Source organism: Myotis myotis, unplaced genomic scaffold (assembly GCF_014108235.1).
Source record: "Myotis myotis isolate mMyoMyo1 unplaced genomic scaffold, mMyoMyo1.p scaffold_m19_p_7, whole genome shotgun sequence".
Lineage (NCBI taxonomy): Eukaryota > Metazoa > Chordata > Mammalia > Chiroptera > Vespertilionidae > Myotis > Myotis myotis.
The window spans coordinates 15,441,628-15,466,609 of record NW_023416379.1 but is presented as its reverse complement, the minus strand read 5'-3'; the positions used below and the strand labels follow the sequence as shown (position 1 = coordinate 15,466,609).

General features: G+C 36.9%; 1 protein-coding gene across 1 annotated transcript in view; it reads left to right on the top strand.

Moving 5' to 3' along the window:
- Positions 1–3,257: 3,257 nt before the first annotated feature.
- Positions 3,258–24,982, top strand: part of LOC118660039 (triadin-like) — an 89,741-nt gene continuing 68,016 nt past the window's right edge. The window contains exon 1 of the mRNA XM_036316999.1: positions 3,258–3,519. Coding sequence (XP_036172892.1) covers positions 3,498–3,519 — 22 coding nt within the window. The 5' untranslated portion in view covers positions 3,258–3,497. The remainder of the gene's footprint in view (positions 3,520–24,982) is intronic.

The following is a 24,982-nucleotide window of genomic DNA, read 5'->3' as shown; positions in this document are numbered from 1 at the left end:
CACCAAATGGTGGAAGATTCCATTCCCCACTGTGGTGCGAGCAGGAAGGCAACCAATCAATGTTTTTCTCTCACATTGATGCTCCTCTCCAGCTAAAATCAATTAAAAAAATAAAATTGCTCTAAGGATGAATATTTTTGTCTACTAACTTGAATATTTAGAACACCTGGTAAAACTCACAAGGAGTGATGATCAATATAAACAGGTTGGAGAGGGAGCTGGACTAAATAAAACATTTAATAGGAGAACAAGCAATCAAGATTTACCATGGACTTATATAGACTCGGTCAGTTAATAATGGCAGGAACAGTTGTTTTGTATGCATATGTTATTGAGCAGAAAGAGTTTGTCCACCCAGTGCTAGCAGAGCCAAGCACTAGACAATGAGAATTGCAGTGGAGAGATATTGGCTATTTTATTATGAATGGTAAGCTAATGCTCAATGCTGGATGATCCCAATGGCTGGCGTGTAGGTTACAGATTATATAGGGCAAAATTGCAGGACACCATGGGTTAGGGGCTCAGGGTCCTGCTGCAAGCTGATTGGGGAGGTAAGGGTAATTCATTTCTTCAGGTCTTGAGGCTAGCTCTGAGGTCTTGGCCTACAACCCTTTGTCTGGTCTCATGAGGAAGTAGCCAGGGGGTTGTTTCACCTTAGATCTGAGGAGCTGAAGCATAACTTAGGTCAAGATGCTATCCTTAGCCTGCCAGAGGTTCAGACCTTGTGATAATTAGTCAGATCCGGGCTATTGTCTGCTGCCTCTGAGTTTGCTGATTACCTAGGGGAAAGGCTAGATCTCATAGGAATATATATGTTTAAGAGAAGTGATTTCTAGAGCTAGAATTCAATGGTAAATTTAATCATGATCATAAGGACCCTCAGTTTCCCATACAGTCATTCCTGTATGCAAAACCAATATAAGTCTACCGGTGCCAATCTTACAGAAATGGAACATATGAGAGTACATCAAAGCTGTTATTGAGAAGAGAGAAGCATTACTTTCGGGTCATATTGAAAGAGCGCAATGAACTGGAAAAGTCTCTCCAAAATGACTACCTCTTAAACATAAAGACAAAAATGAAGAAAGGCAAATGTATTTTTTCCTAATGTTTTATTCTTTGAGTGTGGAAGAGTGCGGTGTATATCCTTAGAAGAATGTCGACTGCTTGGTTTTGAAAAGCTTCAGAGTTCCGTTTGAAACTCAAAGGTGTGTCTTATGAATTGAGTTGAAAAGAACTTGAAAGAGTTCTAATAATTTTCTAAGATGAGAAACATACCGATTTCTTAACGTCTAATAAGATTTTCAACCCAGTCAACAGGTGTGTTTTAACAAACGTATTTCTCTGCAAACATGATTATTGGTTAGAATGCTTTTTTACTCTTCTTTTTTTTCCTTCTAGTATATATAACATGAAATTAGTGATTGGGAATATAAGAGTACCATCAATTACTGGGGACTTAGTTTTCTTGCTCTGTGGTCTTATTTCAACTTTGATTAAATAAGAGTTTGAGATTTTGTGTGTGTGTGTGTGTGTGTGTATACATTTTCCCCTCTGAGTTAGCTAATTCTAATTAGGCTCTGACCCAAGTAAATTCATAACGAGTTGCATAGAAATTATTAACTCTTCAGTTAACTGCAGTGAAAGACTATGAAAGTTTCTGACAAATGGATATGGAAAGCACTATCTTTTCTTAAAATGGAAGCACTGTGGAGATGAATGGAGATGCCCTTGTGAGTAGAGTCCTGCTTTTAGGCTCCATCCTTCCCACCATAGAAAGTGGACACTGACCCATGTCTCCATGAGGGTGCTGGAAGGAGCTGGTGTCTTCTCGGCTCCTGGCGTACCTAATTTTTAAGGATTCCCTTTCCTTGCAAATGGTAGTGTCTGCAATAAGTTTTACTTCGTGGGCAAGGTGTCAGACTTATCGTCAAAAGCCTTCAAGCCCAGTGGTGAGTGTAGGATCTTATATAAAATCATGAATGTAACTGGAATTACTTCCTCTTTTGTGAGTTGAGAATGTTTACTTAGTTATGTTTTTATTTGGTTGGTATATCCACACTCCCTATTGTGCAAAGAATTGGGCGGCAAATACAGAACTGCTAACATGGATGGAGGAGGTCATTGTCTATGGAAATAGCTTGTGCAGTGCTCTTTGGAATCTCAAATACTAAAACAACACCCGTGACTTTTCTTTATGATCTCTAAGATACCATACAAATTCAAGAGATTCTGACAACCAGAGGCAGAAAGTTAAGGCTAAAAGTTTAAACTACAAACATTTGTTAGGTTGAATATGAGACTAAAATAAAAGATAAGGATCGTCAGGCCTTAAATAGTCACAAATTGCCTAGAATTTGCGATTATTGATGCCCTTTGATTCTCCTTCTCCTTCCAACCACCAACCATTGAATATTTCCCTGCTCATTAACACTTGGCTAGGAGTAGAAAGATAAAATGCTAATCAGTCAATCGGGCTAATTGTTAGCAGCAATGATCATTATTTTATTTTATTTTATTTTTCTTGAAGTTGAGGTAGGGAAAAGGTGAAGTCTTTTACTAAAATGTGGGCTGGAGATTCCTAAACTTTGTGCCACCTTCCCTTTCTTTTCATGCATACATAAGTTCAGACACTTTGTTTTTTAGTAAGATATTAAAGTGAACAAAAAATTGAGTAATTCATCTGTTCTCAAATGTTAATATAAGTTCATATTACATATTTCCTATTGCCTAGTGTTTGGATAGTCCTATTCTCCTACAAGGAAGCTTCAGGATTTAATAGTTGCAACTTTAAATGTAGGCCCATATAAAGAACTGCACTTGCTGAATGGATTTAGACTAATAGGGAGTCAAGGTGGAGAAAATGACTTAAGACTACCTTCCCCGTTGCCTCTGCTAGACATTACAGGGCCCTCCTCACACCAAATAAGGGGAAGAGGAATGTTCTGAGCATTAAGGACACTAAGAATAAATCTGAGTTATCATGGATAAGATTACTTTCAACTCTTTATTTCATGTTTTCAGATGTAGACCCCAAGAACTGTAATAATCTTAGGAAAACTGTGAGGGATTAAGCAATACTTTTGAGTTCCCTTTCCTGCTTTCATTATTTCTTTATTTTTTTATTGCCTATCTCTATTTGGGGCTGGGGAACTGGTGTGTGTGTGTGTGTGTGTGTGTATGTGTTTCCCAGTGCCAAAAAAAAAAGTGCTGCAGAGTCCTAGGGAGATGAGGAGGCTATTTTTATTCGAAGCTGATACTTCTGCCTGAGCCACAAGTGCTGCTTGGAAAGGGCTCAGGTTGTTTCCAGGGGGAGAACTCTGCAGAGAAGAGACAAGTTCAAGAAGACACAAAGGAGCAGCAGGAACAGCCAGGAAAACCAAGAGCCCTCACTCTTCACCCAGAACGCCCCCAGCAGAGTTCTCGAATCCTAAAGTATTCTGCAAAGTGCCACTAGACCAGGACTCTTGGCCTGCCTTTTCCTCTCTGGAAACACCATGACTGAGATCACTGCTGAAGGTACTGCTACCATTTTCCGATAGTATCAACTAGAATACAAAGTAGAAATTGACAGTCAATGTGCCGACTTAAAATCTTGTTTTTAGTTCATTGCTTTGATCAAGTGACTCCATACGGGATCAGAGAAGTGGATTTGGGAACTGAGAGGCGGGCAGAGTGGTGTGTTGGGGGAATGGGTAGAGGTTTCTCGGAAATTTTGCATGTGGAAACTTTTTTGCTACGCCAAAGGCCCCACTAGTGAATAGTGTCACCCACACCTCTATAAATAGCCGTGGCCTTGTAACATAGCTGATATCTCACCTAGCAAAAATACAAGGCTTGCAAGCGTGGAGACCACAATGAACTTAAAATGTTGTATTTCATGTTTCAACTTGGAATTTGAGTATTTTGCCTACTGGTATTTTAAAATAGAAATCCTAATTTATGTTTCCTTTCTAACTGGAGTATATAAATACACCCACATACAGATTTGTATACAATTTAAGATATAAGTTCTCCCTCAAAGTTTTTTTTTTATATCTTACTAGAGACAAGGTTTGGAATTACAGAAAATCACTACAGATCAATGTGATTTCCAAAATAAAGCAATTTAAAACTGGCTGTATTCTGATTCTTTTTATGCACTCATGTTTCTTTCCCCCCTAAATGATGAATTCCATCTTTATTTTAAAACAAATATTTTATTTCAATACTTATTCTGAAAAGGTGCATGCTATAAATAAAGCATATAATGTTTAATTATTTCACCATGGTAGTAATTGTTTTACATATGTATTATATGTAAAATGTATGTTTAGATGTAAATATACAAATGTATATATCAAATTATATATATACAATTATATATAATTTTATATATATCTTAAGCTAAAAAGAGACTTTAAAACAACTCAAGCATGTTGAACACAGACACAATCCGGTTCTAGTTGGTGTAAAAATTTGGGAGGTGGATCTAAAATTTGCTTCTGACAGCTGTAAGAAAATCAGACAGGTGGTGCTCTCAAAAGCTTCCAAGTTGAATGCTGTGTTGGTTTGTTTTTAATCAGACAACTAAAAAATAGAACCTGAGGTTTTGGCGCTGTGGACAGACAGTTCTATGGACACACAGTGACATCAGAGTTGGAGATTTTTTGTATTTATCAGAAGAAATATCTTACTTGTACTTTCCATTGAGACATTTAGTCTGATACCCTAAATTAACAAAAACAACTGCTGAGAGATTTCCCTGTATATCAGGTATTTTGCTCAGGGCTTTTTGTGTATTTACTTATTTAAACCTCACACAATCCAATTAAGTCAGCATTATTATCTCCACTTGGCAGAAATAGAAACGGTAGCTCAGATGTTCGGTGACTTGCTCAAGACCACAGTATTGCCAAGATTAGAAGCTCGTTCCCTGAAATCTAGTTTGTGTTTTCGCTTTTCTGTAAAAGGATATCGGGTTTCCTCTTCACCCATTTTAGTTGAGAACTTGCTAACTAAATATAAGCAGCATTTTTTTTCCTATTCCTTAGATATTCTGAGTCATCCAGCCTTTGGTTTGTCTTAAAGAGTGCTGTCTATAAAAACTTCTTGCTTAGCCCGGCACAAGTTGCTAAGATACTTATGAATATATTTCTCTACCTCTGCACAGGACTGCCAGCTGAATCAGGAGGTCACTTGGCCAAAACATTTTTGACTTGTCTGCAGATTATGCTCTGTAGACCTTTGCACTTAATTGGTAAAACATTTTACAGGAGAATTCTTCAATATGAAATAGAACTTTTCTATGTTCTCTCCATGGGAGAGTTTAAAGTGTTCTTGGAAGACCTCCTGGAGTCACCCATTAAAAATCATTGAATTAGAAAGAAATTAAAAATGCAAAAATGCCACCCAGTTCCTGGGTGATGGTCATTTCCTACTCCCTGGCTTTAGCAGTTCATAGGACCTATGTCATCTGAACATCAGTTATGTGCTCTTATCATTTTCTGGGATGATTTATTAATCACATTTCTCAAATAATAATTAGACTGCCAAATCAGAGCTTAACTTTTAAGGTTAGCACTTCAGTCATTCTCAGTGGTGATCTAAAGTTTCTTCTTGCACACTGCTTCTACTAGACACTTTTCTTTTTGTCTTCACAATTCTAACTTTTTGTGTCTCATCTAGCCTTCTTTTAGAAGTGAACTTTTCTACAGGGCCTTGGTACAACCTGGAATATTCTTTCCTCTCACCTGCTATATTTCTTTTGCACCACTTTTGAACACATTACTGCAATGCAAACACTGCATTAGTGGCCTATGACATCTACTGATTACTCTTCTGATCCATTTATCACAGAACAAGCAAACACATCATCGTAGCACTTAAGAAAATTAGAGTTCAGTAGCCTCTTATAGAGTTCTAGTTCACTGTCCTCACCTCAAATTTTGAAAAAACTGAGGTTCATGAAGTTATATGACTCTCCATGGTCATTAATAATTACAGGAGGTCTGATGATACACTTCATGTCTCCGTTGGTGTATCCCAGAGCTTATTCAACCATAATGCAGGACATGTTTCTAAACCTTACCCAGTTCTTCACGTAGATTTCCACTGCATGTTCCAAGCTCGATGACTTTATCTGACAAACGAAAGGAAGTAATGCAAGGTATGGAATTGTCTTTCAAGAACAGAACAATAGAGTAACCAGAACTAGGACCAAGTTGAACACCAAAGGACTTTAGGCAAACAACATCTTTTGATTCTGGCCTTGATAAATTAATAAAGATAATTATAATTACAATGATGATAACACTTCACATTTATTCAGAAGACATTATATATCAAGCACAGTGTTAAGATTGCTTTATGATCATTTAAACCTCAGGACAACCAAATGAGACAGGAATAGGAACCTGAGGTTTAGAGAGGTTAGAAATTTGCCTGAATTCACACAGCTGTATATGATGTAGCTAGGATTCACAACCACATCTCTGATCCCAAAGTCACATTGAATACTTCAATACTAATAGTTAGCCTGGTATGAATTTGGAGGTTAGTGGGGGCCTACACTAGGTCCGTTTTCTGGTTTGGCCAATGCTACTTTGGGTAGGTTAGAGCCAGCTACAGACTGGATCAGACTCAAACAGCCCTAAGTTTTAACACTATAAATAACCTTCTATCTTCTTTGTAGAGGCTCAGTTATTCCTAGACAAGTGCCTAAGTTAGTTTCCCTTCTGAGGTCCATATGAATTTTCAACTACCAATTTCAGCATCTATTTGACAGTATGTATCACTAGGCAAAATACATTTTGAGTAATTTGTTAATAAAATGACATTTAATTAATTCTTAATAGCTTTGTTAAAAAGATGGAGATTTTTAAAAAATAAGTTTAAAAGTATGTAATGTTTTCAAATTGCCAGTTAACTAATACATAAACAAATTATTGTTTACAATAATTGTGCTCTTTTGGCCTAAAGACCTCCAAAATAGTAAGAAATAAAATATTTACATAATGGATTCCTGTTGATAGAAGTCCAATATATATAATTAACTTGGCATTACTAGAACACTTAGTTGAGAAAAATTCTGTTTTTAAGTTATAAGTTATGTCATTCTCTCAACTTCTAAACTATTATATAATTTCAGGATTCAGGAGAAGGGTTATTGTACTGCATATTCTTTTCTTACTATTAGTTCAAGCGTATTTCACTGCTTCTGTATCAAACCTATGAGAGGGTTTTTATATTACACAATGCACTGCTTTGACAGAATCTGTAGCACACAAGGAACCATGGTTGCTCTCAAGGAAAAAGTTCAATAATTCATAGCTAAACTACTTAACAACTATGTACAGAAGTTATACCATTTAGAGCAACAGATAGTAAAATTAAAAGAAGGAAGAGATCCAACTTACATATCTGTTTTTATCTGCCCAAAACCAAGAGCAGCTACTCTGGCCTAAGTGGAGATGACTTGTGTGTAGTAGGAGGAGAAAGAGAATAAAGAACTAGGTTCAAGTCTAATTACTTCCACGTGTGTTCTCCTTTCCAGGAAAAACAAGAGACCACAGAATATCATTTTTAGATGCAGAAACACATTTTTTTTTTTTAAAAGTCAATATTTTTTATTGAATAATTCTTAAAATAAATATTTTATAGGAAAAAATTTATCGTCGCTGAACAACGTATGATTATTAACATAACATTATTTTATACCAATCATTGCATTTGATTTTATTTTATTTTTTTTAATTAAATCTTTATTGTTCAGATTATTACATTTGTTCCTCTTTTTTTTCCCCCCATAACTCCCCTCCTCCCAGCTCCCGCCCCACCCTCCGCCCTCACTCCCCACCCACTGTCCTCTTCCATAGGTGCACGATTTTTGTCCAGTCTCTTCCCGCATCTCCCACACCCCTTTCCCCCCCAAGAATAGTCAGTCCATTCCCTTTCTATGTCCCTGATTCTATTATTATCACCAGATTATTTATTCACTTGATTCTTAGATTCACTTGTTGATATATGCATATTTGTTGTTCATAATTTGTATCTTTACCTTTTTTTTTTTCTTCTTCCTCTTCTTAAAGGATACCTTTCAGCATTTCATATAATACTGGTTTGGTGGTGATGAACTCCTTTAGCTTTTCCTTATCTGTGAAGCTCTTTATCTGACCTTCCGTTCTGAATGATAGCTTTGCTGGATAAAGTAATCTTGGTTGTAGGTTCTTGGTATTCATCACTTTGAATATTTCTTGCCATTCCCTTCTGGCCTGCAAAGTTTCTGTTGAGAAATCAGCTGACAGTCGTATGGGTATTCCCTTGTAGGTAACTGGGTTTCTTTCTCTTGCTGCTTTTAAGATTCTCTCTTTGTCTTTTGCTCTTGGCATTTTAATTATGATGTGTCTTGGTGTGGTCCTCTTTGGATTCCTTTTGTTTGGGGTTCTCTGCGCTTCCTGGACCTGTAGGTCTATTTCTTTCACCAGGTGGGGGAAGTTTTCTGTCATTATTTCTTTAAATAGGTTTTCAATATCTTGCTCTCTCTCATCCTCTGGCACCCCTATAATTCTGATGTTGGTGCGCTTGAAGCTGTCCCAGAGGCTCCTTACAGTATCTTCGCATTTTCGGATTCTTTTTTCATTTTGCTTTTCTGGTTGGGTGTTTTTTGCTTCTTCGCATTTCGAATCTTTGACTTGATTCTTGCGCTCCTCTGGTCTGCTGTTGGGTGTCTGTATAATATTCTTTATTTCAGTCAGTGTATGCTTAATTTCTAGTTGGTTCTTTATCACAACATCGAGGGTCTCATTAGATTTCTTGAGGATCTCATTACATTTATCGGCGGTCTCACCAGTCTTTTCGAGGGCCTTACTAAGTTTATCGGCAGCTTCTAGACAGTTCTTAAGAGACCTTAAAAGTGTGGTTCTGAACTCAATATCCTCCATTGACAGTTTTGTCCTGTTTCTTTGTCTCCGCATTTTTTATGCTTTCTTGGTTCACCCCCTAGTGGTCTTTGACTGCAGTCTTGTTGCCTTTAAGCCTTGATTGATGTCGGCAATACCGGGGTGATTTGACCTCCAGGCTAACTGGCTATGAGAGTCTGCTGTGTCTGTAGTGGGAGGGCTTCTGTGCTGGATCTCTAGGGCGGTGCTAATCTAGCGTTTGCCTGAGGCTATCCGGCAAATGGCGCTGCGCAGGGCTTGGGCGGGGCGGGTCCCCGGGGATCTACAGGGCGGGCGGAACAAGCAGTAATGGCGACTCTCAGTTCCTTCCCCAGGGGCTCTGCCTCTCAGAGCCCCAGCAATGGCTGCAAACCTCGGAGAGAAAGCTGCCTTCGAGTTCCAACCGAAGCCAGACAGTCCCGTTTCTCCCGTTTGAGTCTCGGTCCCCAGAGACTCGCCCGGATCTGGAGCTCAGAGTCTGAAACTCCCTCCCGATTGAAAACAACAACCGCGCCCTCCGCTGCCAGCCCGCTCCGCGCGCACACTCCGCACCTGAGTATTTCACTTCAGCACTGCACCTCCTCTGAGTCTGGGTATGATATTCTCTTTCCTCCTAGTTGTAGAATTTCCACTCAGCCAGCCTTCCCGTGGTTCTGGGTGATGTCCGTTCTGTCCTTTAGTTATATCTCTGAAGTGGTTGTTTGAGGCAGCGATCTCCGGCGTTAACCTATGCCACCATCTTGGTTTCTCCCCCAGAAACACATTTTTAAAGTCGAAATTAATAAGCCAGTATAGTTGGAGGAAATCATGATGGCAAGAAGCACAGTTAAATGAAAATATGTGTACAGGTCATTTAAATGCAAGGTTAGAATTCTTTTATTATTATGTACCACTAGAGCAAAATGCAAAGACCCTTGGATAAAAGCCTGGAAACCACAATAAGGGAAGCTGTTGGCAAAATATAGGGCAATGATAGTGAGGACTAACAAAATAAAAAAATATAAAAGGAGAAAAAAAGAAAAGAACAACAATAAAAAATATAGCCTCCAATTTTCAAGAAACAGAGGGGTGCAGAATATGCTATAAACTATTCCATAACATGAAGTCAACAAAATCCAGAGTATGGGAATCTCTACAGTACAAACAACCAAGTTCCCTTAAATAAGTTATTAGGAACAAAAAGAGATGCCAAAGAAGATTATAGACTAACACAGTGGTCAGCAAACTGCGGCTCGCAAGCCACATGCGGCTCTTTGGCCCCTTGAGTGTGGCTCTTCCTAAGCCTTACGAGTACCCTAATTAAGTTAATAACAATGTACCTACCCATATAGTTTAAGTTTAAAAAATTTGGCAATCAAAAAAATTTTAATCATTGTACTGTTGATATTTGGCTCTGTTGACCAACACACACACACATATTGGTAAGTGAATTTACTGACCACCAAATCCTATATAATAAAAGCCTAATATGCTAAGTGTCCTGTCGTCTGTTCATCCGTTCAACCAATCAAAGCGTAATATGTTAAAGATATGCTAAGGCCACTCAACCGCTCGCTATGACATGCACTGACTGGTAGGTTAGCTTGCTGCTGGGGTCCGGCTGATTGGGACTGAGCGAGACGGGCTGGACATGCCCTGGAGCCCTCCTGCGTCCCTCCCTGGCCCTGATCGTGCACTGATGGGGTCCCTTGGCCTGGCCTACACCCTGTCGAAATTTGGGACTCTTCAGGGGATGTTGGAGAGCTGGTTTCGGCCCCATTCTGCAGGCAAGGCCGAGGGACCCCACTGGTGCACAAATTCGTGCACTGTGCATTTGGTTTATTTATAAGTGCAAATTATTCTCTAAAATGAACAGTCTGTTGTTATTGAAATGGAAACCAAATATACTAATGTTAGAGGAGTCCAGAAATGTACATTACATTTGTAACAGCAGACAAGGAAATGCCGATTTTTAAATATAGTCATTATAATGTGAAAATCTGGAAGTTAGTTTCATATAATTTTTTCCAAATTATCAGTGACATTAATTAGAGACATTAATTAGTAACAGATTATTTTGAGATGGTCCATGTGAAAACCTAAGAACTTAAAAACCTAAGGAACCAGTATGATGCAAGTAAAATAATTCTAAGAAACACTGTGGTCAGAAACATCTCGGTATTGACAGGGTATTAAGGGCCAAGGTCTTACATGAATATCTCTTTTAAATATCACAGAAACTCTGAAAGGCTAGAAGGCAGATATCGCATAAACCTGGTCGTTCTGACTAAACTACTTGACCTTCTGTACTGCTCAAGTTGAATTTGGAAAAAGTGAAGAAAGCAGATTATGAAAATCAGTGGGCGATATAATTCATTGAAAACCAGATAGAAAAAGTGATGCAGAGCTGAGAGAAGGCAGCATTAAAATAATTAAAGGCAGTGTGACATAGTAGAAAGTGTGTGGGGTTTCAAGTCAGAAACCTGGCTTCAAGCATTAGCCTATTACTTAACCATATGCGGTCTGGGGAGGATGGGAGAGCCTCATGGGGCCAGGCCGGAAACTAGTTGGTGAATCTTGGTTAATTGTGTGTCACATGGCCAGATAATTTTTTCAACTTTTTATAAGATCTTGCCAGTTGGTAAAATTAAGTTTATATTGTTTTAATTGTGCAAAGCAACCATGGTGCAAAATCTGCAGTGAAAGTGAACAGAAAATATATCTCGTTTAGTGTCAGTCCTAGCTGGATTCCATTAAGAATCTTTTTGTTGTACTTTTTTTTATTTGTAATAGTGACTCTTCCCCACCTCCTGACCCCGCACACCTTGAGCACACAGTACCAAGGGAAAATGTTCTGTTTGCCACCTTAAGTGCTTTTCGTTTTTTCTTATTTATTTTTGGTCATCATTGTGACTATAATTTAAAAATCATGCTACTTTTACAATGCAAAATGAATTGAGCCTATTCAGTTATTCCAAGGGCATAGGAATACTTAGAGATTTAAAGCCTCCAATACTGTTTGCATTAATTTTTAATCAGTTAACAATATTTAATATGAGAGAAACATAAAATGGTGCAACTAAGCAAGTTTTAAATCGTCTACGTTGACCTTTGGGTTGAATATATCAATTTGAAAGGAGAATGCATAGATGGCTAAGATTTTTCTGTTAAGCTTTGGTTTTACAGTCATGGAGTTTAAAACAGTATTTTCTTTTCTTCCTTCAAATAAAAAAAGAATATATTTAGAAATGCAATTTAAAACCTGTAAATGAGGTGAAAACCTTTATTTGGTAACTATGCGTTAATATCTTACAATTATTGCAAGTTTATAGAGTTTAGGTTCTGTTCATCTTCAAGTTCTAGGAAGATTTGTGAAAGTTAGGTTATCTGCAATTTTGATTTCCTGCGGATAATCTGTCATGCACAATATCTGTTAGAAAATGTTTACTTGAGTGTCACATAAACATGTATTGCCCCAAGCAAGGGTTATTCAGAGATAGATGAACTTCCTGACACAAAAATATAGTATTTTTTTCATCTTCAAAGGAAGTTAAAAAGAATATTGTTGGCATATGTGTAATGAGTAAAGTTCTCCTTCTCTCTGTACAAATGATGTTCTCTAAACATCAAACCTTCCACATCTCTTTGCTGAAGCAAGCTGTCAAAGACTCACAGAATGTATGATTTTGAGAGATCCTTTGGTATGTAAATGAGCTGTTTCCTCATAAACCACAGAGCCCATCTCACAATGTACTTAAACATTACATTAGTAAATATATATGGCTTAAGTATTTTCTAATCTGGTAGCTATGACAGAGGCTGGGGCATGTGGTCTTCACTTAAACAAATTGAAGATACAATGTTTTAACTACAGGAACAAACTTCATTTATATTCAGCAGCCTGCTTTTTATAGGGGAATCCGGTTTATTCAGGAGGCAGGCGGCTACAGCTCATTGCAATGGACTGGTTTTACCTGTCATACTCCGTTGCTGCATTGTTCTCTCTCCACCATGGGTTACTGAAATGTTGAGACACATGAAAGAAAGAAAAAGCGCTTAATATTTAGAACTTAGTTTTAAAAAGGTCTTAGCACATTGGATGTAAGAAAATCAGTTTCCAGTTATTTAAACTCTCAAAATACATTTTTAGCAAGGTTTCCCTGGAATATTTATTGTGACCTTTTAAAATAAAATCATCATGTGATTAAAAGAATTTCTGTGGTAGATATTTGATACAATGTCAAGACAGAAATGGTAAATACCAAGTGTTGCGTCTTTGACTTTCAGTGCTGGAGCTATTATTTTTGTCCCTGCTTATTTCTATTTGACTTATGTACAATTACCTGGGAGGAAGAGAGTGTACTATAGAATCTTTCAGTTATCTTAGTATGGTAAAAAAAAAAAAAACACCACACAAGTTTGTGAATATAAATCTGCAGAAGTATTAGATGCTATGTTTAGAGAAAAGCAAATAAACAAAGTAAGTCCATTTGAAATATAACAAAATTTTAGATTCTATTAATTACCAACCTATAAACAGACTTATAAAGCAGGAGGTCACGTCAGAGTTTCAGTTGTAATCAATATTTTAGCACCTATTATGTACTAGGCTGAATGCCAGACAATGGGGACATGAAGATGAGTAACACAAGGTCCCTAACACTAATATAGTAGATTGAAAAAGAAAAAAGAAAGATCAGGAAACTTAAGACTGTACAGATTTAAACACATATGACTATAGTTGGTTTTATGAATGATGGGTGTTTAATTTAGTTGAATAAAGTAATGCTATCGTTCATAAATTTTATAATTAGTGAACACATTGAAACTCGCTGAAAATAGTTTTAGAATGATAAAGAGTGCCCCATCATTAACTCTGGTAATCTGCATTGCACATGCCATTATTGGGAAAGTAAATGGCTGGACAAAGAACAAGGAGATTAGGAGTAGGTTGGATCAATGTAGAAATGAAGAAAAAGGAGATAAGTTGTAGGGGATAGGTCTGTGGGATAAAGCCAAGACCAGAGCCAAGTACAGCCAAGTACAGAGTTCCCTGGCTATGAAATTGGGTAAAAATCTTGGTTTAAATACTCTATTTTTATTAAGGCATCCTATTGTTAATAATATCGAAAAGGTTGGATGTCTTAGAGTCCTGACTTATTTTGAACTTGTTGTTTGTTGTGATTTCGAGGTTTCCCCCCGCCCCTCTCCTGTATAGTTTTCCCATTATTTGTATTTCCATTGCTGCTTTTCATTCCCAAATACTCTATTTTAAGCTTAATTTGTATTTATGGAGCGCCACTTCTAATGCATAAAGTGGTTGAGTGTCAGTCTATGAACCAGGAAGTCACAGTTCCATTTCAGGTCAGGGCATATGCCCCGGTTGTGGGCTGATCCCTGGTGTGGGGCATGCAGGAGGCAGCCAATCAATGATGCTCATCATTGATATTTCTATCTCTCTTTCCCTCTTCCTCCTTCTCCAAAATCAATAAAAATATAAAAAAATAAGAAATGATGAAATTATAGTCAGATAGATACTCATTAAATAAGCTTCTTTAGGTTAATAATGAGAAATAGGCTTTTAAATAAAAACTAACTCTATGGTCAGTGTTGTTCTAAGTTCTTACTATGAGAACCAGTGTTACAGACTAGTGGTCTTATCAGGATGTTCTTGAAATGAAATATATACAAATGTAGTCCTCAGGAGAGATGAAATAATTGCATAAATAACTATATGATACAAGGCTGTTTCCTAGAAGCTCCAATTTTCTAAAAGAAGTAACAGTTAAAATCTATAATAATAAAAGGGTAATATGCTAATGAGACTGGACGTCATTCTGGACATCCTTCTGGACGTCATTCCGGATATCTTTCTGGATGAAGCTGGGGCGGGAGGGAAGCCACCCTGGTCCCGAGTGCCTGCCAGTGGTGCTGGAGGAGGGAAGCCAGTGCCAGCAGCTGGGTGAAGAAGCCTATTCTTGCATGAATTTTCATGCGTCGGGGCTTCTAGCTATATATAAAAATTCTGAGATAGAATCCTTGGTTTCTTACCACTCAAGTCTAAAGTAGACATTTATACACATGAAACAACTAAAGAATGGATTGATATAAAATAAATAAATAAACTGTTATGAGATGTGATTATCAGAGAAATCTAGGAAGAGGAAAATAGATGAACTTGGTTGATGAGTGATTCTCATAAAGAGGTAAAACTTAAGTTAGTATTTCTAAGTAAAAAGACAGGAACAGAAAGAAAATGCAAATAATTCAATTTCATCAACATCCCGAGATCCTGAAAGTTCTAGGTTAATTTATTTAACAAATAATTATTTGATAAGTTTTCACTAAATTTATATATTGACCTCATGCTCTATGTTGAGGAATCAAAGATAGAGGAGACACATTTTATTGGCATTTGGGGCAGGAGAATTTGTCAGAAAGGTCTTTCTACATTGCAGGATAATTCGCATGCAGTAGCACCCATCACCACAATTTTGACTCCTCAATCCACTCATTTTCCTGAAGGGATGCTAACCTACATCCCAGTTAATGACCAACTAGAATGAACATGCTCAACTATGAGAAACTCCTGGCTTAGTTATCTTCTAATCTTACACAGAAGATTCTTTTTAAGTAAAAATAAGGGATTTCTATAAGTGGGAATGTCTTTTTAAAATCTTCCTGTCAATTACCAACTAAGAGTCAGAATATTAATTATAGCCATCTGGTCCAGTGATTAGAGTTTTCTGGAATCAAATATAATCTTTACTGAAATGTAATTATGTCTGGCTGCTTTGATTTGCTATTTATAATTCTACAGGAGAAAGAAAAAAAGACAATAATTTTAAGGAAATTTGGGGCAAAGTGATTCACAAGTAAATGGAATGATGTGATTCCCCCTTGAGAAAAACCAGTGAAAGTTGATGGCTTATTTTTGTGTACTTGAGCTAATAAGTTGACGTGACAGCATAATTTGAGGAGAGGCTCAGGTGGAAGCAGCTCTGATGGGTAAACTGAAAGGTAGGACTTTGCAAAATTGCCTCACATCGTTTTATAGAAGCTCAGTAATAAACTTGAGTGTGGATTACATTTCTTTACTTCATAGTCACCCTATATTGGGACATGTTGAACTCTACATGTCCACTTAGAGCATCTCCAATGTTTGTTTTCTTTTAATCCTTTGAGTCACTACCAAAATGACAAATATGTTTGCTAACCATGTAGGGACTCACTTAAAATTAAGTTGTTAGATAACACTGACCTACCTAGAAGCCAAAATCCACAGTGCTCTATTTACACATGAAAAATGAATTAGATAACCATGGCAATTTTTGATTTTCAAGAGGCCAGCCATCTAATCAGTTCAGTGTTAAAAGAAATGTATAATGGATCATCACAGTTTTTAGTTTTATTAGTTTTGAGAGAGAGAGAGAGAGAGAGAGAGAGAGAGAGAGAGAAGGAATGGAGGGATAGAGGGGAAAGAGAGAGAGAGAGAGAGAGAGAGAGAGAGAGAGAGAGAGAGAGAGAGAGAGAGAGATTTATTATTCCACTTATTTATGCATTCACTGGTTGAGTCTTGTATGTGCCCTGTCTGGTATGACGCTCTAACCAACTGAACTACCCAGCCAGAGCAAGTCATCATAGTTTGTTTATTAAAAAAATAGATTTTATTGATCCTTCAGAGAGAGGAAGGGAGAGGGACAGAGAGCCAGAAACATTAATGAGAGAGAAACATTGATCAGCTGCCTCCCGCACCCCCCCCCCCCCACTGGGGATGTGCCTGCAACCAAGGCACATGCCCTTGACCAGAATCGAACCTGGGACCCCTCAGTCCACAGGCCAACGCTCTATCCACTGAGCCAAACCGGTCAGGGCCACCATAGTTTTTAAAATGGTTTTAATTTTTCTATAAGTTATTTTCATGAAATATAGGCAATGAAAGCTGAATACATCACATACATTTATATATAATTTACTAAACATAACCCACACCCACATTGGGAAACAATATTTCCATCACCTTTGAAGCATATTTCCATCTGCCCACCCACCAACTGACTCTCACTTCAGTTTTTCTTCCTAATCAATACTCCCCTTTTCCAATCCTTCCCCACAGGGAATAACTATTCTGACTTTTTGGATAACAGTCTTCTTGCTTTGCATTATAGTTTTATGACTTCCACATCTACAAACAACATAGCTTAGTTCTGCCAAGTTTGCTCTCTCTCTCTCTGGAACCACAGAGTATGTATTATTTTATACCTTGCTGCATTGATTCAATACTCTATAAGGCTCATCTATTTCATTGTATGTAGCAGTAGTTTGTTATTTTTCTTTCTGTACAGTATTTCATTCTAAGAGTGTTGAAATTCATTTATCATTGCATTTTTTTAAATTGGCAATGATCATCCCTCTTCTTTTAATTTAATATTCAATGGTTCTATCATCAATGTATAATTATTTCATGACACTATGCTCTGTGCTAAAAAGGTACATTCAGCATAGAGAACATACCTTGTTCAATCAAATTGAATAGCATGGACAAAACTGTACATGGACAAAAGGTAACCTCTACTTGAAATACCCCAGCTTCTTTTTCAGGAGAAATCCACTTATCCCCATGAGGTACATAAACTGGGTATTGTAAGGAACAAGACGAAAATAAATAATAAGGACTACTTAGAGGTAAAGAAGTAATCCCCAATATTTAGTGACCCTTATCTGAGATTGTATAGGCAGTAGCTCAAAAATTAACATTTAGACCTGGCATAACAGATTCTCAATTACCACCCATTTGGGCATTTTCCAAATGTGAGTGGACATTATATTCGGTTATTATTCTTAAAAGATGCCCTGGTTGTGGGCCAGCAAATTGAAGCAACTTTCAATACGTAGGAACCCCTCACAGTACTTTGCTCTGCTGAACAGGTCTAGACAACACTTTGCATAGAGAAGTGTTCACACAGTGTCTATTGATAAAGAGTAGAGAAAATATTAGTTTTGGTTTGCATAATGATGGCCCCCAAAGATATCCATATACCAATCCCCAGAACCTGTAAATGTGATATTTTATAATGCAAAAGGGAATTTTCAGATGTGATTAAATTAAAGGCCTGGAGATAGGGAGATTGTCCTGTATAATATGAGTGGGTCTATTCTAATCAAAGAAGTCCTTAAAAGTGGAGAATCTTCCTCACTGTGGTTAGAAGATGTGATATCACTTGATCAGCAACTAATGGCTTTCAAGATGGAGAAAAGGCCTGGCTGGTATTGCTCAGTGGTTGATCATTAGTTTATGAACCAGGAGGTCAAGGTTCCATTCCCAGTAGGGGCATGCCCCAGGTTGCAGGCTCCATCCCCAGTAGGGGGCATGTAAGAGGCAGCTAATTGATTATTCCCTCTCATCACTGATGTTTCTAACTTTCTCTCCTTCTCCCTTCCTTTCTAAAATCAATAAAAAATATATATAAAAGATAGAGAAAAGGCCATGAGTTAAAGAATACAGTAGCCTGTGAAAGCTGGAAAGAGCAAGGAGACCAGTTCTCCCCTAGAGCTCCTTGAAACCCACTCTGGATTTTTGAATCATAGAACTGTAAGATAGTAAATAAATTTGTGATATTTTAAGCCACTGAGTTTGTGGTAATTTGTTATGGCAGCATTAGAAAACTAATATAACAGGGCCTATCTGGTTACTATAAATCTCTGTTATGCACCAAGGACAAATTTTCAGAAGGCTCATATAAAATTGACCTAGAAGAATTGCAAATTTATTTTCCACAAAATATTTTTACATAAATCACTCTTTAAATAAAATGAATACGGCTCCCTTCTATATAAGAAAACTGAGGCTAAAAAGGAGTTCCTTTTTCAAGGTCATATAGCTCATTATTGGGACAATTAATAATGGATTAATGACAGGTTATTCTCTATGTAAAACTATATGTTGACTTTCCTTCCAATAAATGGAGTTTTCTAGTAACATGTCACCCTGGTAACCAGAAAATTTAGAGAGACACTTCATTTTGGTGTGTATTTCCACCAAAAGATAATTGCAAATCTTAAGAAAGGAGTCTGTAGTTTGTGCAGTATTTAGTCCTTCTTAATATCTCTACCAGTATGATTAATCTATTTTCATACAAGTCCATGAGCATTTCTGAAACACAACTTGTGAATTGTTCTATACTCAATAACAGTTGCATATATACCGAGTTATGCACATATAATATCGAATACATATTGTCCACAATGTCTAGATGATTATAAAGTGAATCTTTAATTTTTTAAAATCTTCACCTGAAGATATTTTTCCATTGATTTTTAGAGACAGTGGAAGAGAAAGGGAAAGACAGAGAGAAATACCAATGTGAGAGAAACACATTGATTGGTTGCTTCCTGAATGTGCCCCAACCAGGGTGAGGCTGGGGAGGAGCCTGCAACCGAGGTATGTGCCCTTGACCAGAATGGAACCCGGGACCCTTCAGTCCATTGAGCTAAACCGGCTAGAGCAAAGTATACATCCTTAAAAGGCTTCTTTAAGCCAGGACACGTGCCCCTTATTAGAGTGGGTGTCCTTCACTCCCTAGGTTTGTATACACCAGGAAGCTATGCACATTTTCTGCTGGATAAGAGCCTATTAATAAAAAGGTGACACCACTGCAGGTTTAAAAAAATCAGGTCAGAGATTACTTTCATGAAAGCCACAGTCATGTCAGCTAAACATGATCTGTTTGAGGTTTATTCATTTCAAGAGTTGCTAAAAATTAGAAACGAAAACCAAAAGCAGGATTTTCCTCTAAACACCCCTTGAAATGCTCTAGGACCTTTTTGCTCAAAGTGTGGTCCATGTACTAGCAGCATCCTTATCTGGGAACTTGTTGCAACTGCACATTCTCAGGCATCACCCCAAACCCACTGAATCAGAATCTGTCTTTACCAAAATTCCCAAGTGATTCATATGCACATCAAAGTTTGGGAGGCATTGGTCTAAGTATGTATGAATCACTTCCTACTTCAAGCTCCTCACCATTCAAAGAATATAAGAATGTTACCATGAAACAATAGTTAGCTATGTTTTAGATAACTATATATTGACCCTTGTAATATTAATTCAAAGATATCTGAAGTATAAATTTAGATAAAATAAGACAACTTGCAAAATTGTTCCAGAATAAAATACCATTACTAGCTGTTGACCTTAAGCTACTGATATATTTAAAATACTTAAAAATAATTTTAATTACATTTATCAAAGAATATCTCTATCTAATAATATTACAACTTTTTGTGTTACAGTTACCTAATAATATATTTTTGCTTTATAAGTGTCTCATATGTTTTAGGAACTCAATATTTATTAAGATAAAAACTTTACACTCATATATTTTTTTTAAATATATTTTATTGATTTATTACAGAGAGGAAGGGAGAGAGACAGAGAGCTAGAAACATCAATGAGAGAGAAACATTGATCAGCTGCCTCCTGCACATCTCCTACTGGGGATGTGCCCACAACCCAGGTACATGCCCTTGACCGGAATCGAACCCGGGACCCTTCAGTCCGCAGGCTGACGCTCTATCCACTGAGCCAAACCGGTTTCGGCTACATTCATATTTTATGTTGTGCATCACAAGTCAGTTATGTGAACTTTATTTATATGAATTTATACTGTATAAATGCTATACAAATATTATAGATTTATGGTTTCTCACCACATAATTTTGCTCTGCTGTTGTATGCTTTTCTTTCTAAAAAATATCCCTTTAATATTCATCAACAAAGATATCTCAGAGAGGACCAGGAGAAAGAAATTTTCATTATTTGTAGTTGACATATTTGAAAGAATATATATGAGCCTTTTTAAAATGAAAGATTCATAATGCTGGGTTCGTTAAATATTTTCATGCAAATATACTCAATGTTTTCCTTAGAAAACTATTTGTCTAACAATGCTTATGTCAAGCTGTCTTTACCCAAATCTCTCTTCTCAAGATTTAACACAATTTCTACTTTTATTTTCAAACTTGAAGTAGGACTCACCATTCTCTTTACCCCTTGTCTTCTAGAATGCTAATCTTAACTTGTTCTTGTCTTTTTACTTAACAGGTTGAAAGACACATAAAAAAAAGTGTTTTTCATATGCTGTACATTATTTTTTAACCTTTTAATTATATTAATTTCTAGCCTGAATATTTTAAATAATAGTGTGTTTTGAGAAGTAGATGTGATATTTAAAACATTTATTAACAAGTAAAGTAAAGGCACTGACTGATAAGAAACAAACAAACAAAAAACCCACCTAAACCAATCAGAAGGAATGTCAGCTTTGATTCTGTGCTTGTGATTACTGGCTAACTACCAGCTCTGTGTATTGAGAATGTCTGATGAAAAAACTATATATAGTCAGATAGTCAGAGCTTTGGACTCCTGCCCTCCCCTGAAATCACAGTGTGACTTTTTCACATTAACTTTGTGAAATGCAGTTTTCTTATCTATAATAGAAAGGTTATAATCACAGTTCATAGCATGTATGTCTGAAAGTGCACCAAATTGCCTGACAAATACTAGGACAACATAAATATTCATTTATTTATTTCTCTTATATTGATCAAATAACATTATGGGAGCTCTGAAAAATCATACACTTATGTGGGTGTCTGTATGAATCATGCATATATACAATCAATAACACATACTAGTAAAATGTTTATTTTTATTTACTCATATAATAAAGATAGCAATGTCCCCTAACTTTCACAGAGTAAGTGGGGAAAATTGTTTCTTTGTTTTCCCCCCCTCTTATATCTTGTTAATAGAGTGTAACTTTTGTTCTCTCCAGTCTGATTCTCTTGGTTATTCTAAAATTACTAGTATTTGCATTTTTCAGATTTAGAATTTAAGTAAAACCGTATTACACATTGAGTTTTTAGTTTTCAATTTTTTTCACATACTGATCTCTATTTCATATTTATTAAGAACTCTGAAATTCTTAAACAGTTTAATTATTCCTTCCAGCTCAAAGAACTTGTACAAATAGCAAAAGTAAATAGGGTCTTTCCAGGGTTTAATTCACTTTAGCGGACCCCTTGTCTTACTTTTCCATTGCTAGGTAACAATATTACCTCAAACTAAGTCACTTAAAATAACACATATTTATTTTCCCAGTTTCTGTGTGCCTGGAGTCTGGACATGACTTAGTTGGATCTTCTACTTTAGGGTCTTTCAAATATGCAGTAAAGGTGTTAACCAAGATAAAGTCTCAAACAATGGTGAAATGGTCTTGAATTGTATTAACGGTCTTATATATCTCATGTATTATATCAATTACTTTATGCATTTTTCTAAAATCTAAACTTATTCTTCTGTAATATATTTTGAGTTTTATCCAAGTTTATATATAGCTTTAATATAAATAATTATTAAAATATGTATAGTAAGTAAGCAACTCACTATCTAGTTACTTTGTTACAAGAGTCACAGTGATGAGATCTTACTGCTCAGATTAAATATTTATTTTATAAGCTAATAAATCTTCATGAATCTAGTCAACAATGATACACAAGTCATATCCCTTATCCATGCAGTGAAAATATATGCCTGTGTGTGTGTGTGTGTGTGTGTATAAATGTTAAAATTTAACAGACCAAATAAATATCCAACTATTTTAGTGACTATAAATGCATTATTTTCCCCAGCAAACCTGCTTCTTTTCCTCAATATTCTGTCTTGGTAAATGGCACCATCTACTTACTTTTTATAGCTAGAACTCTATCGAATCATTGACCTTCCCCACCCTCTAATCATGATATCACCCATGGTATCATGATATCATCAAATCACTCAAAACCTGCAGATACTATTTCCTGAATATTTCTTAATTTTATCCCTTTCTTCATTTTTCATGTCATTTCCAGTGTTCAGCTTGTTATCACAGAAACTTGGATTTCCATAGAATTCTTAAATTTAGTTTCTCAACTCCTGTGGCCTCCCATTTAAACAAACTTTCCAACATGCAAGTATGATCAAGCTCCTTCTGTGTAAAATTGAGCTCTGCCTTGCCATGCTATTGGTTATAATTTCCAACTTCTCATTTCAGCTGTCAGGAGCATTATAGATGCCTACCTATCTCTTCCATTTTGCTGCAGGTACCTTTGCCTGCAGTGAAAAGGAATCTAGTCCCCTTTCATGCTCTAAGCTTTTACACATACTGTCCTTCTGTCTGGCTTAGGGGTCCTGCTCACACTGAGTTCTCACAGTGGCCGGTGCAGGACATCTTCACACGATTAGCGAACAATGCTGTGATTATGGTTTCCATGTCTGTCTTCCTCAAGAGTCTCTAAGCTTCTTTGAGGTTAGGACCAGATCTTGTCTGATTTTATCTCCAGCACTTGACTGTCACGGTAAATGTTCAATATACACTTATGAAATGAATGAAAAAGGACAAAATTCTGATAAACACTCAGTGGTGAATTTTGCTTTATCAATCTTCTGAAAACAGCATTTTATTTCAGGTAGATGCAGTGCTACTTCTTTTGATAATGATATATAACAATATATAGGAGAATGTCAATAGGAGTATGTACATTATTGCAGTAGATGCATTTGAGGAAAATAGTGCATTTTAGCTGATACCTTCAGTTCAACATAATGGTACTTTCAGAAATGCATGCTTTATGGTAGAGATTTCTGAAAATATCCAACATTTAAAAAAAAATGTTACAAAGTAAATATACAAGAGAATTTCCAGTTGCCATCTCAGCAAAAAGTTCAGGCTCTCTAGAAAATGGACAATAGCAATAAGAAAAGCATAAAGAATCTCAAATGTTTAAAAATTAGGGGGAGCAGAATCTAGTTCCATCATTTTCATTCTCATAACATAGAACAATGCCTAGAACAAGGTAAATACTCAGTAAATATTTGATGAATGAGTAACTACATGAATCTTGGGGAAATAATTGAATATGTGAGTAAATAGAGCTCATATTACAATGTTAAGCTGTGGGGTAAAATAAACCCAATATAATATCACAATAAGATGACTTGATAAGTCATGGCAAACCTCAATACAGAAAGAGATAAATAAATCCTGAAAGGAATGAAAATAACACTAAATTAATTTTATTATACCGAAGTTCAAGTAAAAAAATTAGATGTGGCCCTGCCAGTATGCTCAGTGGTTGAGCACCGGCCTATGAACCAGGAGGTCACAGTTCAATTCCCAGTCAGGGTACATGCCTAGGTTGGGGGCTTAATCCCCAGTGTGGGGTGTGATTCTCTCTCATCATTGATGTTTCTATCTCCTCTCTCTCTCCCTCTCCTTTCCTCTCTGAAATATATATATTAGAGGCGGGGGGAGGGGTCCCTCAGCCTGGCCTGTGCCCATTCACAGTCCAGGACCCCTTGGGGGATGTCCACCTGTCGACTTAGGCCCACTCCCTGTGGGATCAGGCCTAAGCTTGCAGCCAGACATCTGCCGGGAGCTGGTCCATGCTTGCTGTTTCAAGGGACCTGGCATATATGGCATACTGTTCTTAATATGTTTGCTCACCTTCTTGGCACTATGTGTTTTAACCAAGGTCTCTGAGAAAGGTTGTTTCCCCAGGTAGGGATTTTCCCCTGAAGTTAGGGAGGGAATAAAACCTCTTAACTAAGTGCCAGGCGGGTAATTAATCACTTTAACTATGAACAATCATGCTTAAGCTACATAATCTTTACTCCCTGGAATGGAGATAAGAAACGCCCTAACCTTTGGAATAGAGATTGATAGGATTGGAATCAACTGGTATAAATACAGATGTAAGAAGACAGAACTTAGAACACAGAACTTAGAAGACAGAACCTACACACAGAACTTAGAAGACAGAACCTACACAGAGCCTAGAGACAGAAGAACTTCGCTCTAGAGAACATGGCAAAAGATCCTGGGCTGAACCTGATTACAGAAATTGGCAAGAGAACCTGACTAGAACCTGGTGACTGAACCTGGCTGGAGAACCTGGGCAGAACCTGGCTGGAGAACCTGGAGAACCTAGCAAGAGAACATGGACACAGAACCTGGCTGGAGAACCTAGCGAGGGAACATGGCTAC